This window comes from Trichechus manatus, unplaced genomic scaffold (assembly GCF_000243295.1).
Source record: "Trichechus manatus latirostris isolate Lorelei unplaced genomic scaffold, TriManLat1.0 scaffold00160, whole genome shotgun sequence".
NCBI classification, from domain to species: Eukaryota; Metazoa; Chordata; class Mammalia; order Sirenia; family Trichechidae; genus Trichechus; species Trichechus manatus.
The window spans coordinates 1,661,689-1,680,539 of record NW_004444096.1 but is presented as its reverse complement, the minus strand read 5'-3'; the positions used below and the strand labels follow the sequence as shown (position 1 = coordinate 1,680,539).

The window sequence follows — 18,851 nt, the reverse complement described above, 5'->3', positions numbered from 1 at the left end:
AGCTGAAATATTAAATAGCAAAACTGAACACTCTTATAGAACAAAGATTTTAAAATGAATATTTCACTCATTTGTTCGTGCAAAACTGTCTCCTGAAGGTCCACCGTGAGCTAATTCTTCCAGGCAGTGGGATACACACACAATTCACAATATAGACAAAAATCCCTGTCCTCACATTCTGCCTTTCTCACCCAAGAAAACAGCCCCAGGACTATCTAAACTGAGTAAGAAACCGCTTATTCTGATCCTAACTTGCCCACATACAAACAAATGCAAACCTGTTGCCCTCAATTCTGACTCATAATGACCCTCTAGGACAGGGTATAACTGCCCCGTAGGATTCCCAAGGCTGTAAATCTTTATGGTAACAGACCCATATCTTTCTTCCGCAGAGCAGCTGATAGGTTCAAACTGCCGACCTTTAGGTTGGCAGCCGAGTTCTTTAACCACTGTGCCGCCAGGGCTCCTACACACCCACATTGGCTCATCCAGTTAGGCAGTCAACAGCAGGCACTTATGAAAAGGAAAGACGGCCTACTTATGGGATACATACAATGGCATCAGGTGACTGCTCCATCTTAATCTTCACACCCGTCCCAAAGGCAGAGAATTCTCACATCCAGCCATTTTCCCACAGGATGGGTGTGTCTACTACAGATGTTCTATTATTGACACATCTTAGAATGTGATTTGAGTGCCAGATTGCCACCTATATCCCTGCCCTAAAAAGCCAGAAGAATCAGCTGTGATTGGGCATCATCATCTGAACATGAGGAATGGACCTATCAAAGCAGTCCTACCCTGTCAAACCAGGGCTCACTCAGCCTCCAACCCCCATGCCTACCGAACGCCATCTTTCAGAAGCCGGGCCAGTTCCTGCTGGTCCTTCTCCCCATGCTCATTGCATCAGAAGTCGCACTTCCCTTCTCCTCAGCTTTTACCAAAATGCACTCAGGGCAGTCGGCTCCGAGTATTTTCAGTTGGTTTATCTTGCACTTCAAATGGGAGCAACTAAAATAGTCGTTAGGTTTTGCTGCCCAAGAGTAAATTGTAATAATTTAAAAGAAAATATCACTACTAAGAAATAAATTTAACCTTTTTATAGACATGTTCTTAAATACTGGTCCGTTCATTTACAAACATTTATGGCGTTCCTCCACATCAGGCACTGTTCTTTTGAAGAAACCCAGAGTTAAGGGAAGGAGTGATGATGGATGGGTGGTCAGGAAAGGCCTGAGAGACTGGATGCAAATTAGGCAAAAAACTACAAAAATCTCTACGAATACAGCTTTCCAGGCAGAGAAAGCAAAGGCCAAAGCCCTGAGACGGGACTGCAGAGTGACTCAAAGTGCAGTGAGCAAGAGGCAAACAGACGAGAAGAGAGTGGTGACGTTCAGTGACTTGAGCATGTAAGCCATGAAAGGAGTTTGACTTTCCCGAGAGTGAAATCATTGGAGCGTTTTGAACACAATGACATAATCTAGCTCACATCTCATTCAGGCAGCCGCATGGGGAAGAGACTGTGTGTGTGGGAGAGCAGCACGAGGCGGTGAGAGTCGAAGCAGGGAGAAAGATTAGGAGATTGTTGCAGTGATTCAGGAACGACTGAATTAGACTAGAATAGTAAACATGGAGGTAGGAGATGTTCTCAGAACCCAGAATACATTTTGAGGACAGCTTACGGGTCTCCATGATGGATTAAACATCGGACATTAGAAGAAAAAAATAAAGTATGATTTTTAGGTTTGGATCTCCAGCAACTTGGGAATAATGGCGTCAGTTACTGAGAATGGAACAATGGAGAAGAGTCTAAGGCACACATTGACAGCTCTTGGCCATGTTAGGTCTGGGACGCCTTTAGACAACCAAGTATCTAGACTAACTATCTGGAGCTCAGGGCTAGATATAATTTGGGTGTAATTATAAATTATAAAGCCGAGGGCCTGAGTAAGACCACCTAAGCAGACTGCAGGTTACGGTACTTCCAAGGTTAGAAATCAGGAGGGTCGTCCAGCAAATTAGCACAAGGCCTAAAGAATCTCAACTTTAAGCCAGAATTTAAAAAAAGAGCAACTAAAAAAACTCTATTTTGAGACTACTACAACACACGCTATTAAAATTTTAGCAGTAATGTTATTTTGTTTCCTTACTCAAACTCGAATTATGCATTCTAAGACTGCTTCAAAACAGATTGTTCTGAAATAACAGCACAATATGGTCAAAACGTATTTATTACTCTTTAGTGTCATTTGTACACTCCAGTACAGATACAAGAATACAGCCATATTTACAAGTATTTAGAAAAACCCATATATTCAAACCCCACATCTAAATACAGTAGCTTTAAGTCCTGAACTACAACAGTTGTGGGTACGTAGAGTGAATTACTCTGCCACCTCCCTCCCCTTCTGGAATAGTTCCTTAAAGCTAGAGTTATGTTGAAACAGAACAAGAAAAACTGTTTTGGAAATACGGCAATAATTTTCTTCTTTGCAATGTTTTAAGCACCTCCTTCCCAAGATTTTTACAAGTGTGAGACAGGAATGTCAAATTTAAATGTCAAATGTGTCAAATTTAGAATTAAGAAAAATAAAACCACTCATTTGGGCTATGAAAAGCAGCATGATGCCTTGAGAAAGAACTGGACGGAGCGCGGAGTTGAGTTTCCAGTGTTCGCAATCTGGGAGTTAAGAGTCCACGTTTTACAATTAAACACTGGCCTGACTAAACAGAAACACAAACAAAAGGTAGGAAGGGAAGCTGGTTCTTCAGGGGACTTCCTAACAAACCCATCTTCACAAAATACATTTTGTTACAATATCAGTTTTCAGTGTTTGAATATAGGCTATAAGGTCCTTCAAGAAACAAACAAAAAAAACACCTGAGGCTTCTTAGAGACTACGCAGTCATTTTATTTTGAAATTGTCTGAACCAAGTTGCCCACCAAGATGATACGTGTTCAAAGCTGTGGCAACAGGTTAACTAGATAAAGAATATTTTAGGATATCGTGTCTAATAGTAGATGATCCCTGCTTACCTCAAAAAGGTTAGCTGCTGAATTACCATGTCTGTATTAAAGTGCAGTATTTAAAATAATTTACTACAGAATAAGTGAATCAAATATTGTAAAAATATTTCCACAAAAGATTTTAATTGTGTGTTTAAAAATTCACCACTAAGAAATTTCAAATTAGGCATTTTCTCCTATATATATATAAGCAATTCATTTACGGATGTAAACATTTTTTAAGCAAAGAAATCAAACGACATAGATCAATTAATTCTATTAGCAAATCAAATACAACTTTATCTTAAACCACAAATCAAGTTGCCATCTGCTCAGGAAACATCTGCCTGCCACATCACAAACTGCTTTTCTCCAGGAGGAAAGATCCAGAGCCACACTAGTGAGGGTTCTAGCTTACCCCAGCTCCTTCCAGGTTTCGTTTACACGCACGAAGTCCAACAAGCGTTAACAATGTCACAGGTATGAACATTTCATGATGATGTATGTCATGACACTGGTCTCTTCTTACATTTAAAAGTATTCTCAAGTTACAGGGGAAAAGAATCAACTTCCAGTATAAGATTTTCATTCTTCTTAATTACATTGGAACATTTTTGTATTTTAGAAAATACCATTCATGCTGTTGCTCAGTTTATTTACTGAAAAATCTGAGCGTTACTCCTATATGCAAAATATGTTTAAGATATGCTTAGAGCACAACACAAATTTTCAGATTTGTTTAGTATCCCATAAGGCAATGACATTCGTATCTAACACGACAAAGTAAGCCCTGGGTGCTGCCAGCTCTGAAAGCACATGAATAGATCTGCCTCAACAACAACAAAAAGAAACTCTAAATTGGAAAAGATTTTGAAATTAAATGATTCTTCTGCATACAGAAACCTTTGTGACTTAGTACTGGCAGTGTCATGCTAAGGCCATGTGACTAATATTTTAACAAAGGAAAAAAAAAAAAGCCAAAGTAATTTTATAGTAGCAATAGTTTCTTTTTTTATTTTAATATACTTTAGGAAACAATATACAAAGCTGAGCTTTCCCGCCATTTCCAATAACAGCAGGAAGCTCCAATGACACAAATGTAGCGTTTTGTGAGAGCTAAGAACAGCAGTCAGTCAGCACCAGACTTGAACAGTTAGCTACAACACAAACATCCTTCAAATGAAATGTCCTAATAGCAAGACAGGTAAACCAGGGTTTAACAAATGACAACCACTTGGGAAGTTACTTCATCATTCTTGTTGAATTTCATATTTCATTAAATATTTTATACACAATTTTCTGTTAATATGCTTTAAACAAAACTTCCCTTGAAGAATTATTTCAATCAAGTATAAATATTCAACAAGAATAGTTCTGATAAAGAATCCCCAGGTAGTTCAAATTCTAATATGCACTGACCGAAGGAAATGAAAAATAACAATTTTTGTTTGTTTTAACATGTTTATTACAACAGATACAATCCACATCTGACTAGCTCTTTTTCCTCTCCCCCCACACCCACGTTCCTGGGGCTACTTGCTTACAGTTGAGCAGACAATGTACTTTCAGCACACATGCCCAGCAGTACTTTTCAGTCCATTCTCACAGGGTGCAAATGGATTTCAATAATTTATACAAACAAGTGGGTTATGCTCAATCACTGCAATTTTCAGCTACTGTACACAGGAATGAAAAGGTTCTAGAAAAGTGCCATAGCAACAGTGCCTTAAGAAAGGAGAAAAAGAGGAGCCTTAAAAAAATGGATAAAATCAGATCAAGGATTTCAGAGGGAAATGAACACACGGGAAATGAAAAACATTTCTCTGCATAACAAATGGAGAAGCACTGCTCTTGATCAGGTCAAGTGTGGAAACAGTTGTTTCATGATATTTTGTACACTGCCCAAACGGTTCCAAATCGTATCCTCAGACACAGATCGCCTGGCGCTGGCACGGAATTTTTGAAAATGCAAGATTTCTGAATGATAAATTAACCCCCCCATTTTTTTTTTTTTTTAAAAAAAAGCGAATTTTGCAGACAGGTTTACATGTAAAAGGCTAGTTCCTTAGCCACCTCAGCACTGATTAGTTTTGGATGTCTAAGCTCTGTTACACATGGCTTCCCATGGCTTCACTCTACAAAACGTATTTACAACGTGAAGAATACATCTACAAGAAATCTACATGTCAAGGGTTTACAAATCAATCTTTCATCCTTCCCCTGAATTGACTCTCACAGACCCATCCCCTTGTCATTTCCTTTGCCCAGCTTAACGGTCCGAAGTCTACTTAAATGCAGCTCAAAAATGTTAAGACTGGGCAATAGATTTACAGTTCCTGTACTCAAAACCATGTGCAATTATTCACATCTTCACACCATGAAGGAATTCTGATTTTTTAGCTTTTCGAGTTCCTTAATTTGTTGTCTCAAAAATAGTATCCTGAAAAATAAAATAAGGCATTAGTACCTGTGTATTCATATAAATGCAGAAGAAGTGCACTTCTAAACACAAAAATACTTTTAAAATAAGATGATTACTAGTTAAGACTAAATAACTGAAACTATCTTAGTCCACAGTTAAGATAAAATAACCACTGAAGATACACTGAATACATTAAAGTACTAGGATGACAAAGTTTAGATCATTTTAGTTTTCTAACATTTTCTCAGTAATTAACTTGAATATAAAAATCTATTTCAAATTGAGTTGTTCTATACACTGCATCATCATATATTAAAGGGGGGGGGGGCAACAGATTATTAGACACAAGATCCACCCACACTGCATGCTTTCTGAGCCACAATATAGTTAAGACTATAATTAAGTGTAAGAGGGTAATCATTTTAAATAGTAAATCTCAATCCAGATGCAGGTTTACAAAAATGCAACTGAATCTAAGTCCAACTGACATGCTGTGTATTTAAAAGAAAAAACACAAAGCCCACAGCTATCTAGACTCTCAGGCACTTCACGAAGTACTTCCTATCCCTGACCCCTCTTTTCTCTGAACATTTATTGCCTGTACCAGTGAATTTGGTCTAATCACGTACCAGGCTGATATCTGACTGTGTATACTGCTTCCCTACGGTGCAATAAAGAACAGTATAATTTCCTAAAAGTCCATCTGTCTACAAGGCAAAATGAAGACAACCTTTACGTATGCCACAACTATGTTCAGGACAATCCTAGAGTTAAAAAAAAAAAACAAAACCCAGCAATGTTCAAAAAACATCTCCAGATATTTGTTTAATCTAACTGAAGGGGGACAAATTCATTTTTCCAAGTTTACTATAAATCCCAACTTGGTATCCAGTAGCATCTGTTGTTTCATAGTAAGATTAACTCGACTTGTGACCCAGTGACTTACAGAGACAGGATGTGAAACCACTGGAAATCTGTCCTCAGTTCTGTAACAGGCATTTAAAGAAATGTCTGACATTTACTGAGACATAGATATGCTACTCAAGTGAAATACCAGACTAAGAAATACGAGATGAAAAGAGTGTGGGAGAAAAAAAAACTAACATGCAGACATACTACATCACTCGACTTGTTGGGTAACTGAATTCTTGCTATAATTTCCAAGTGGTCTATCAATGACATAAGGACGATATAAATAGTAATTTGAAACTTCAACTGAAATAAGCATCCTCAGCAACAGAGTGCTGCTCCCAATTGAAGAGTGGAGCCTTTACAATGAATGGCTATCAACATTTTACTTTTTAAATAATTAAAATATTTCTGTAGCTAGAGTTGTAACGTAAGGAAAAGTCTACTGAAGCATATACCATGGGTTAAGGGAAATGAAATCTAAATGTCATATCATTCACAAGGAATATTATTAAATCATGAGAAAGCAGTTACAGCATTATGGAACATAAAAAAAATTATCAAAAAGGCATTTCACTTTCATGAATGAAATGTGATTTATGTTCTTCAATCCACTTTAATGTATGTAATTCTAAAACACCATTATTTCATTGAAAAACGTACCTTTGCTCTCGCAAAGTTGCTTGAATTTCACATACTCGGACTAAAGATCTTAAATTTTTTAATTCAGTACATATTTCTGACATGTGAACGCTTCCCATGTTATGGGCTTCTTCACGCAATCTTGATGCCTATAAAGAAAAGTTAGATAAAAATTAAAACATTAAATTTCTATGAGTAGAATTTTATATATAGATTACAGAATGATCTAGTTATCCTTTTCCTTTAAATCCACAAACATGTTGGTAAATCTAAGGGGAAAAAATAATTTTCTCTTAGGAAAATGTCTCTAATGCTAGAAGGTACTCATTTAAGATTTCCATTTCACGTTTCCTGAGAAAACAGAACTCCCAATCTTAAGATAGTATACAGCACCAGAATAAAACAGCTTCATGAATAAATCCGTTTTTTATTACGGTTAATAAAAAATCATGGACCAGCAAAAGGGAACGTCATCCCTGCCGTTTCAGGTGGTGCTGTCGTCAGGCACCGTCAAAGCGATTCCGACTCACAGCGGCCCTACAGGACAGAGAACTGCCCCAGGGGGTTTCCCCGGAGAGGCTGGTGGACTTGAACTGCCGGCCGTTTGGTCAGCAGCCGCCGAGCTCTTACCCACTGCGCCGCCAGGGCTCCAGGGACAGCACTGGTGAAAGGGCCTTAGCACACTCCCACCCCAGGAGACACACAAGTATCTCCCTGAACTTTCTAACACCCACAGGTCAGCTGACAAACAGAAGGGGCAAGCGGCGTTCAGTGGCATTTCCGAAGGTCCCCCACAGCAAAGCAAAAATGTTTCCCGCTTGCTAGTCTAGGGGGATAGTCAGACGACATTAATAGTCCTAACAGGCTCTGCAGCTACCAGAGCGGCAGAGTGGAAAAAGCACACTAGCTTTGGGCTACATCACGATATTAACTGGGTGACCTTGGGATAATTTATCTAGTCTTCAAGAGCCTCAATGGAAAAATGTGAAAAATCAGTATCTAAACTGCTTAGCAGTTTTAAGAGCGGAGAAAACAAACAAAGAACTTAGCACAGGGCTAGAGCATGAGTACATGATTAGTGGTAGCTATAGTGATAGGTGGATTAAAACAGTTTATGTAAAACCACAAAATGTTATTTCATAAATTACTATAAAAGTACATATAAAAAAAAATCTTATAAAATGATTAGAGGCAACCTAATTAGAAATTAGCGATTTTAAATACAGCTCGAATACAATGGTCCAGATTAGAATTTTCTCCAAGTAGAATTAACTTCTATTTTGCTAGTCACCCACATGGACTCTACCTTCCATATTTTAATCATGTAACACACCTGCTTCTCTGCATGATCTGCGGGCCACCCTTGAACATGTTTGATGAGACTCTCGTTGAAGTGTGCGGCTAGCGTAGGTGTCAACGAACACGAAGGTCGGGCAGATGAATTCTGGGGCACAACCGCTGCACTCGGTGCGTTACTACTAGATGGAGGATTCGGACCAGGCGACGGGCTTCTCTGGCTACTGAAGAGAAAACAAAACGGAACGTGTGGTACGTTTAAAAATGTTTTGGGTATCCTAAATTGTCTGCTTAATACCTTCTATCACCTTAAAGATAGCCAAACTCCTAACAAAAATGTGTTTATTTAAACTTCAAAAAGAAAAAGAAATTAAAAACGTATCTATATTTATATCATGTATTCCTCAATACACTTTTGGAGGAAATAAAGAGTCCCTTTAACACTAATGCCAGAGTCAAATTAGAAGAAAACTGTACTCTCCAAATTCGCCAGCAGGACCTGCTGACCTTGTAAATACCACAAACACCAGGGGAGAACGCAACCAAGAAACGGCCACGTTTTAACAGCTGCAGATACCAGGCACATCTCAAGACTGTATCTTAAATACATGTGATAAGAGAGGAGGGGAAAATTACTGCCTTTGTTCAGCAAAATAGAGGCATTTTATTGAACAGCACTGGAGGAGGACAGCGGCAAAATAAGACCAAAAAAGTAGTGCTCTGGGCCAGGGGATGAGGACATGGTGGTGGGAACCAAAAATTTAATAACCTAAGTTGATTTCCTACCTGCTTCACCAGACTTGGCTCTGAATGAATTTCAGTAATTTCCAAAAACTAAATCTCCCAAAAGATGAAGAGTTTTCATCCCTGAGGATATTTAAAATAATACTGCAGCCTCTAAAGACAATTTAAAAGACGAATTTCCCAAACAATGTTCTGAGCAATGGCAACATGGCTGGAGGAAGGAGACAGCTTCCCAAGGTGATTGTTCTGAAGGGAACAACTCTCATCTGATGTACGTTCTGAAACCGGTGTTTAGAAACCACAACAGAAACAACAGCTGAGTTGTTCTGCCACCTCAGCATGAGGTAAAATAGGAGATCAATTAGATGGAAACCATTCACTCACTAAATTCCATTTAAAGTTGTACTGTTAATTATCAAAGATAAGTGACCCCTCAATACAGCACTATCCAGGTACCTGAAAAGCAACCTGTACTGGGTCAGAGCCGAAGCTAATAGGAAAGCCTGACACACACCCGTGGGGAGATACTGGTCTAAGTTTTAGATATAAGATTTTTGGTTTCACCAATACACTCAAATCTGAAACTGCTATAAGGCTAAACATTATGTAATTCCAACAGAGTACCATAAACACATGTGCACTCGCTGTGTCTAAGTATCACGTACTTTTAATCTCCTAATATTCTACTAAGTAAAATCCTAGAGCAGAAGAGCCACATTCTTCAAAAACAACCAAGGCCATCACTACTAGTGACAACAATCTACTTGTGTTACGTAAGAACTGCCTTTTCAACATGAACTAAGCCAGGCTGTCTATGGATCCCTTCCACAACTGCATTCTATTACAGACATGTATTTAGGATATTCAGACATTGCAGTACACCATATTAAAGAAAAACGTGAAACCTGGAGTCTCAACACAAACACCAACTCACCTCGAGCGCTGAAGACTTCGCGGGGAAACAGGTTCATGACCTTGTGGCTTCTCAGCAGGTACAGGCTGCTGAGCGGCTGACTGGGAAACTGGTCCCGGCTTAACTACTGGAGTACTAACCTGCAATTTCAAAACCTGGTTAAGACAGGCTTTATCACACAGGCAAGGAACATGGGAACTAGACAAAAGCAGAAGTTCTATGATCCATGAAACTTTTCTATTATTTCTATTCTTCAGTGATTTAAGGTAAGACAATTATCTTAATTCTGTTTCATAACAATACTAATACTAGTGATACAAACTTATTTAAGTTACATAAATCATTGTCATTTAGGACCTATAACCATCCACTCTCCTTCCCAACCCAAATCTAGTTAATAATGTTAAACAGTGTAAAGTCTGGAGTTTTTAAGAAGTGGAATCAAGTGATTCACCAAAGGTCACACAGCTAAATTTCTTAATCAAATTGGCCCAAGGCCATAAAATTACTTTAGTAATGCAACCAGCCAAAGCAACCAGTTTTCCTGATTTTTGGCCTAGTGTTTTATAGCAATAAAAATAAATATGTTACCACATCATACAAATACAGTTGCTCAGATCTGGAGGGAATGTAGAGATCGATATATGAGAGAATACGCAATGGCCATACAAAATTTGACTTGAAAGGTTTTCAAAGCGATGTCACTCTACAGTGGTATACCAAGAGGTCCATGACCATCAATAGGGATTCACATATTATTCATATTCAGATGCCACAGAGAAGAAAACAAGCCCCAGACTAAAGGCATAAAGGCAAATGAACCATCTGATCCGTTACGTTAGCGATCCATGTCGCATCTGGCAGCAGTGCGTTTCTGTTTCGGGAGGGCGGTGGGAGACAAAGACGGGTCATCGTTCTTCCCAACAAGTGTGGGTAATTCTAACAGCTCTGAACACTACCTACCAGTTCTAATCAAAAGTCCTTCTATAAAGTACATGTTTATAACTTCTATATAAGACCGCATGCCCAATTATTTTGAAAAGCAACTTGGAAGTTTTTTGAAAGCAAAAAGCTAATTGTCGTCTGCTCAAGGGATATGAAACGGTGACTGTGAAAACCATACCACCACCACCACCTGGTTCACTTCCAGCCGCTACTGACTGTACTCTCGAAATACCACACCCTGACGGTAAGTCTGGAGCTCTAAGTAATCTCCTCTGCTGAAGTTCACATTTTAAATTCTTCTTCCATCAAAATAAAGGCGAACAATTAGAAATTCCCTAATAAACTAACAAATACAACTCAGAATTTTTTCAATCCATCTAGATAAACAACACACCCAAGGCAGGGAAGGGATGAGCTGGCCTACCACCGATTTTAAGCTACGCTTCAATACTTTTTTATACTTTGCATTAAGAGTCAGAAGTCACCACTTACACAGAGTACATTCCACACCTCTCAAAATGTTTTACTGGTAGCACACGACAAAGCAAAGAATGAGTACAACTGAGATTTACTTCTGAATTCTGGACAAGACTCAAAAATAAGTGCTGTGGTACAAAATTTAACTGCAACATTATAAGGTTCTGTTAGTTCAGTAAGAATAAATCAGCAAATTTTCCAATTTCCAAACCATGCTCTGAAGAGTCATCTATTGAAGCTTCTGCTTGGACAAACACAGGCAATACAGCTTAGTAAAATGGGTTCTAGATTCAGAAAAATCTAGGTTTCAAATTCCGACTCCACCACTATAGCCAGACTTAACCTATATAAGGTAGATTTTTCTCATGATGTGAAAGTTAAATATAATTGCACATAAAGCTCTTAACATAGAAGCTGACTTACTTTTGAAACAAAAGTGGGAAGAAAAGACAAAGTCACTGGAAAAGATGTTTTCTCACGTCCCTGACAGTTGAAAAATTCTACCATGTAAAGACCCACCACCTTCTTCATCACTCCCTCCACATCACAGATCCCAAGCAAATAAAGGGAATGGAATCAGCGCATATGAGATTAGCACAGACGTAAACAGCCCGTCTAATCTGCACCTATCCTTCACATCAGGAGCCCTAGTGGCAAAGTGGTTAAGTGCCTGACTGCTAATTCTTAAGCGAAAGGTCAGCAGTTCAAACTCACCAGCTGCTCCCAGGGAGAAAGATGTGGCTGTCTGCCTCCATAAAGATGACAGCCCTGGAAACCCTATCAGGCAGTTCTGCTCTGTCCTACAGGGTCACTACGAGTCAAAATCAACTCGGTGTTTGGGTAGCCTTCACATCACTGCTGCATCTCATTCTTACAAGAAGGTTTTGTCTACAATAAAACCAAACCAAATCTGCTGCTGTCAAGTCGATTCTGACTCATAGTGACCCTACAGGACAGAGGAGAACTATCCCACAGGGTTTCTCCAAGGAGCAGCTGGTGAATTCCAACTGCCGACCTTTTGGTTAGCAGGCGAGCTCTTAACCACTCTGCCACTAGGGCTCCTCGTATACAATACAGATTCTAAAATATTATTACACTAATGTTCCCAAAGTAAAGTAAATGGTTTTTTTCTAAGTTTCCCTCGAAGGCAACATACCTTTGGCTGTGATGAAACAGGAGGAGTACTAATCAAAGGTTTGATAGGGACGGTGTTAGTCTGAGGTGTGCTTATCCTTGGAGACACGTAAGATCTTGGGGATGATGCATCAGATGTTAGAGACATTGGAGACTGATTCGATGGCTGGGCTAGAAGAGAGCAAAACCATGTCAAATAAACCCAATATATGTGAAGAAAATCTGTGCATCTTGTCAGACACCCCACACTCCTCAAAGAGAATATGTGAATGAGTCCCAATCTGAGACAGTGACTGGACGACACTGACTGAACAAGCCGGACTCCCCGCGGGTGTTAATGACACGCACATCCAGTGCAGCCCTCTCTGAGGCTGAAACCGGAAGCTACGCCTGAACCTACTCTCGTAAGAAGGAATCCTCACCATCTTTATTTCTTGTTTCTTATTCCCCATTTAGGCCCAGCAATCAATCCCCTCAGGTTCCTACGTCCTAGGCCAGCCAGAGGGCAGTAACAGCTTTTTCACCACTACACTTCCATTTTAGATCAGATATTCCGGCTCAATTTATCTGCTTCCTGAACTGGCGGACAAGTCCACCTAACAAAGTGGCCCTTTTATGTGCCACTGCTCCTATGTGTAGCTCTCTCTACTGGATACCTTCACAGAGAGGAAGGACAGCTAATTCAAGGCAGGATTTGGGCATTTTTGCATTTTCTAGCCAAATGATATTCAATATCAACCTGAACCAAATCTCAACTCCTAAAACATATGCAATGTTTCACAAAGATTTAGGACATATCACAGTTTAACTTCAGTTTTAGAGTAAAATATGTCATTAAGAACTTAAATTCTAAATTAAACGTCATGTAGTGTATATTTCATTCAGAATTTAAGTTCGTGATGACATATTTTACTCCAAAACTGAAATTAAACTACATTACAGATTTAATGGCAATACCTTAAGATAAATGTCAAACTTTTTACCTTAAAAAAAGGTAAAAATACTACTGTATGTTAGTGTTACAAAATCAAACATAAAGCAAAATCATTATTGTAGCTAATCTCTTTAAAGATTAATACAGATTTTGCTATTAATTCCAAGACAAAATCAAGATACAATTCTAGAGATACCCAAGAACATAAATACCTTGTGTGGAGAGCTGAGCAGCCTGAGAAACCAGAGAAGTTATGTTGAAGGCAGATGGTCCAGCAGTAAGGAATTTATGAATTATAGACTGCAGGGAGGCCTGTGTCACAGCTGCTGTAAGAACTGAAAACACATTATTTCCTAAATTCAAGCAGAAATACACAGGCATACATCGCATCAGTAACAACTTGAAAACTCAAAAGGAATTAAAAAAAAAAAAACAAAAAACCCGGATGTTTCAAGAATTCTCAAGATAAAAAAAATCCAGAAAATAGGAGTAATATAATGGATCTAAGAAACTGAAATTACTTAGCTCTGAGGCAGAGAAAAAGAAACTTAATGGTTTTTTAATAAAGGAAAAGTTTCCATTACACTAATAAATGTAGATGTTCAGTTAAAGAAAACCCTTCACTATAACATTTTAAAAAAAAACACTAAAGAGTGTTCTTCAGAACTTCTGATTATGCCACAAATCTATCCACATGTAAGAATAGTGCTTAGTATATCACCTGGAATTAACTCAGTAAATGGTAGCTATTTCATGTGACTGCTTTATCAAACAACCTGACCACTCAAACCCTTTATCAACACCCACACCAAATATCTTTAAAAAAATACCAAAAGCTGAGCACTTAGAAATATCATATATTTTTCTAAGCATAAGAAGACCTATTATTATTAACATCTTCCTGTTACTATTTCCTCAAATTGTTTAAAAGCCCAGTTTTGCCCAAGTGAAATGTTAATCTACTGAGTAAGAGGACGGTAGATTATCTTAGAGAGTACAATCAGAACAGAGAAAAGCTGAGGCCAGTAACAACAGAAGACTAATGGCCAACTAGCCTGAGACAGCTGTACTTTTAGGATAAAGGAAGAACTTAACCACTTGACACCACTGCTGAATGTATTATGTGGGAAGTGTACATCAACAGAAATCGACTATTCTGAACTGAAAAATTCCGCAATACAAACATGCGCTCAGGATCTGAACGGTTTACGAACTAAAGCCACATTCACTCTTATCCACATCTCTTCTCTGAGTTGGCTGCCTGAAAACCAGTGTCAGAATGAATCAACGCAATCCATCAGGAAAAGGAGCCAAATTTCACCTAGCACCTCCCTTCCCACAATTTTTTCCAAGTATTGTGAGAAGAAACTCGCTGGATTCCTACTCTTCAAGTAACAAGCATATCTTTTACCTTCCAAATATTTATTTACCCGTATACAGAATTTTAGAAATATGTCAGAAATGAGAAATGTTTTTATATCAGTTTTAGCAAATGTTTTGCTTTTACTTAAAAAAAAAAAAAAAAAAAAAAACACGACACACACTAAGCACACAGAATGGTTTATCCCCAGGTACATGGCAAGTCTTGAAAAATATACAAAAAATCCAAGTATTGCTAGCTCAATTACTACTACCAAGGGCTTAAGCTATACACGTAAACTCCATATTAAGAGAATGACGTTCAAACGTGAGTTTCAAAATGAAAACAAAGACCGTTCGTAAAGTCGAGACTTTACTAGTTATAAAATTTTGTACAATGCAAATATATTTTAAAAAACTGTTACTATAAAAACGTACCTTCATTTATTTTGGATATATCCACATTAGAATTATTAAGCTGCAGGGTAGCTTGCAAAGCAGGAAGCAACTGTCTAAGGAGGTTTGGGTCCTGAAGCAAAGGAGGGATCGGTGACTGAGGAAGAGGTGAAACAGGGACTGCCGAGGCAGATGTCGGAGGTGCAGATGTGGGGTTTAGTCCAGAGGCAGAAGACGTGGAAGGTGTTGTGCAAGAATGTGATACAGATTTGTCTCCTGATGTAGATTCTAAATAAAAAGAGATAATAAAGCTGACAAAAATTACTTGAATAGAGGAACAGAAGAAACCGGAGCCAACATCAAACGAGCACTCCCCACGTACCTGGTACCTAATCATGTCCTCTTCACAAGGCGGCACATAGAGGGCTCAGTAAATGGCTAACTAAAATGATGAGACAGGCATTTTTATCCCAACTTTATATGTGAGGAAACTGAACAAGACAGATTATGTAACTTGTGATTTAATCATACCAAAAGTACCCTGTTCTAACTACTAGTAAGGCTGCCTCAAGCACAATATCTATTAACCAGACATTCAAATAAGCTTTCATTCAGATAGAGAGACAATTCTACAGGGCTTAATCTGTATGTCTGATAAAATAACTTGAGGTGAAAAGTGTTGAAGACCACCGTGACAATCTACGCAAATAGGACAATGGCCTTAACACAGGCAACATGCTGGTGGTTCCCACCAGTGAGCTGAAGATGTGACAGATGACAGGAGACTCCTGCTTTAAACTTTTACACTTTGTGTTTGAGTTTGAGAACCACATACTCCTCCCCTTCTGTGATTAAATATATAAAGCAATGAGTTAGTCTGCATTTCTAACATTTAAAAATTATGAGCATTAAAAAGGACCCTTTTTAATAGCAAAAACAAAGAACACAAACCCACTTAGACAAATAAACCTCGTAGTATTTAGAAATAAAAGATGTATAAAACATTCATGGAAAATTATCATTATTGAAAAGTTATTTAAAATTATCTATAGAGATTCAATGTTATTGCAGTCAAAACCCTGTACTATTTCTGGTAGCATTTCACAAGCTGATTCTATTAATTTATTTGAAGAGTTCTTGGTAAGAACCAAGAAATTCCTGAAGAAAAACAAACAAGAACACAGCTACCAGGTCATGTCCTGCTGGATATCAAAGCTTACAAAACCAAAAAGGAAACAAAACAAAAACAAGCAAAAAATCCCAACAAGAAGGTGGATTAAACTGTTGCATATATACTTAAGTCTTCACAACTATTATAGGAAATCACAGGAAGATACCTTTGACATCAGGAAGATTTCTAAAATTACAAAAAGCAAAACAATTATATCCAAAGTTTTAGTAACCAGAATTTTTTTTTTTTAAACGCCTATGAATCAAAAAAGAAAAGCACAGAAAACAGAACAAAAGACATGAAAGGAAAAGGCATTTCACAGAGAAAGTTTAAGCAGCTAAATAAATGCAAGAAAAGATGCTCAACTTCATTAATCATCAGGAAAATACAAATTAAAACCAACAAGATACCCTCTTAAACGCACTAGATAGGCAAAAACTAAGAAGTCTGTCAAAACCAAATGTCAGCAAGGAGCAAAGTAATAGGGACATTTTCATAACATTTCTGGTGGAGACTAAGCTGACATAACCACATTGGAAAATCATTTGACGTTATCTAGAAGAGGTGACTATGCACATACCCTTACACATACACCCTAGAGAAACTCTAGCATATGTAAACCAGGAGAAATAGTCAACAACGTTCATACCAGCATCATGCTTGTTTTATTTTAGCACGAAACTAGAAACCAACCAAATAAATGTCCGTCAAAAACAGAATGAAAAAATTGTGTATTTTTAAATACCGTGGAATTTTACTAACAGTGATTTTAATGGAGACAAAAACAAAACCAGAGACCTTAAGGGTAACAACAATCAGGTTAAACTATTCAAGACGGTCATACCTACTCTCACAATATTGGTGTAAAGACTAAATATGAAGATCTGCTTTAAATATCTTTAATTTCCTATACATACCTATTTCTTGAAGATTTTCAAGCTCTCATAGACACTGCATGGTTAAGACTGCTGTTACAGAGTTGGGTATAAAAGAGCACCAGGAACACTGGATTTGGTTATTTATTACACTGCCGTCTACTAACTGTACATCTTTACTTCCAATTCCAGAAACTATCAACCTTCATGATCCCACAGAAGCCAGGAATTATGAGTAAGATTATTGAGAAGTGACTCCTTTACTAGTCTTTTTACAAGTCCTTCCACCATAACGGTCATACAAACTAGGGATAACAGCTCTCTAAACTACTGACCTCACAGACGGATGGGGTTAAGTACATTTCAAGGATTTGAAATTCTTATTTTGGTTTTTCTTGATTCATCACAGTAACTCAGAAAGCCTAGGATAGTTTAATTTTGCGTAAGGCACGTATTTTAAAGGAGAGCCCCTAAGTCTAGCAGACTATCTTCTCCAGCTTTGTTGTTTTGAATTCATAAAGTATAAAGAAACTTGTATGAAATGAAATTTCCTTATGAAAATCTGTCTTTAGTTATTACGTCTATTTCATGGTGGAATTATAGACTATACTAGCAGTTTTTTATTTGGGAAGCCACCAGATTATATCCTTTAAGGTTTTTTATATATAGCTTAGGGACATCAAATATAAAATGTTATTCTTAGAAGCAGTCTTAATTTTATCATAAAATATTGCAAAAGAGGGAAGTTTTAAATTTAAGGTGGCTGGGTGCCCCTCCTCTGCGTTCAGAGTGCCCTAACACAGAGCTGTCCTGTTGCCTAGCATCTTCTATTCTGCAGCCCTGGGGCAGAATGGGACTTGATACCACAATGACACTAACATCTAGTTGACGGAATGACTGCATGTATATAAGCCGGCTCTTTTTAACTTCTCTGCTCGTTTTTTGGATTGGCCTAAAAACTGAAAATGCTGAGAAGAAAGTCCTAGGTCTCCACAAATAATTCACAAAGCAAATAGCTCATTTTACGTTGTACTTATAAAGCTGAGTAATGCATAGTCTTAGAGACAAATTAAAACTTCAGGCTTATCTTATAAAACACTCAACTGCTTTTTTCACAGACAAAGGCAACAAACTAAACAATCAGTGAGTGTCAGTGCGTATTACAGACCGATATGATCTGCTCTTTAAGCCTCTAGTCTCATTCCTTCCAGTGTAAACTTTGCCAAGCATTCAAGAAACCTAGGTTACTTTAAACATCTTTTCACAGTCTTTGGCAATGAAATGGTATCTACTTTTAGCTGTTGTTTACTTTTTTGTTGCCTACGATCTATTTGAGGATTATCCAGTGATCTCTTCCTAAGCTGCTTTATAAACTTCAGTGAACTATGTCACTTCCCCCGTAACATTTCAGTGACTTGTAGCTCTCTAACCAATTCTTTCCACCACACATCTGTCACTCTGTTGTACTGTAATGGCCTGAGTGTGGCTGTGATGCTAGAAGGGATGCCACTGATATTTCAAATACCAGCAGGGTCACCCACGGTGGGGAGATCTCCGCAGAGCTTCCAGACTAAGACAGACTAGGAAGAAGGACCTGGTGGTCTACTTCTGAAAAAACTGGCCATTG

At 38.1% G+C, this 18,851-nt stretch overlaps 1 protein-coding gene across 6 annotated transcripts in view; it reads right to left on the bottom strand.

Moving 5' to 3' along the window:
- Nucleotides 1-4,454: 4,454 nt before the first annotated feature.
- Nucleotides 4,455-18,851, bottom strand: part of WAC (WW domain containing adaptor with coiled-coil) — a 105,845-nt gene continuing 91,448 nt past the window's right edge. For 5 of the 6 annotated variants that reach the window (XM_012558365.2, XM_004386249.2, XM_004386248.3 and 2 more), the window contains 7 exons: nt 15,221-15,466; nt 13,636-13,758; nt 12,512-12,660; nt 9,955-10,073; nt 8,314-8,500; nt 7,002-7,129; nt 4,455-5,447 (listed from right to left, as the gene is read on the bottom strand). In XM_012558365.2, coding sequence (XP_012413819.1) covers nt 5,378-5,447; nt 7,002-7,129; nt 8,314-8,500; nt 9,955-10,073; nt 12,512-12,660; nt 13,636-13,758; nt 15,221-15,466 — 1,022 coding nt within the window. In that variant the 3' untranslated portion in view covers nt 4,455-5,377. The remainder of the gene's footprint in view (nt 5,448-7,001; nt 7,130-8,313; nt 8,501-9,954; nt 10,074-12,511; nt 12,661-13,635; nt 13,759-15,220; nt 15,467-18,851) is intronic. The other variant, XM_023740591.1, reaches the window with a different exon arrangement.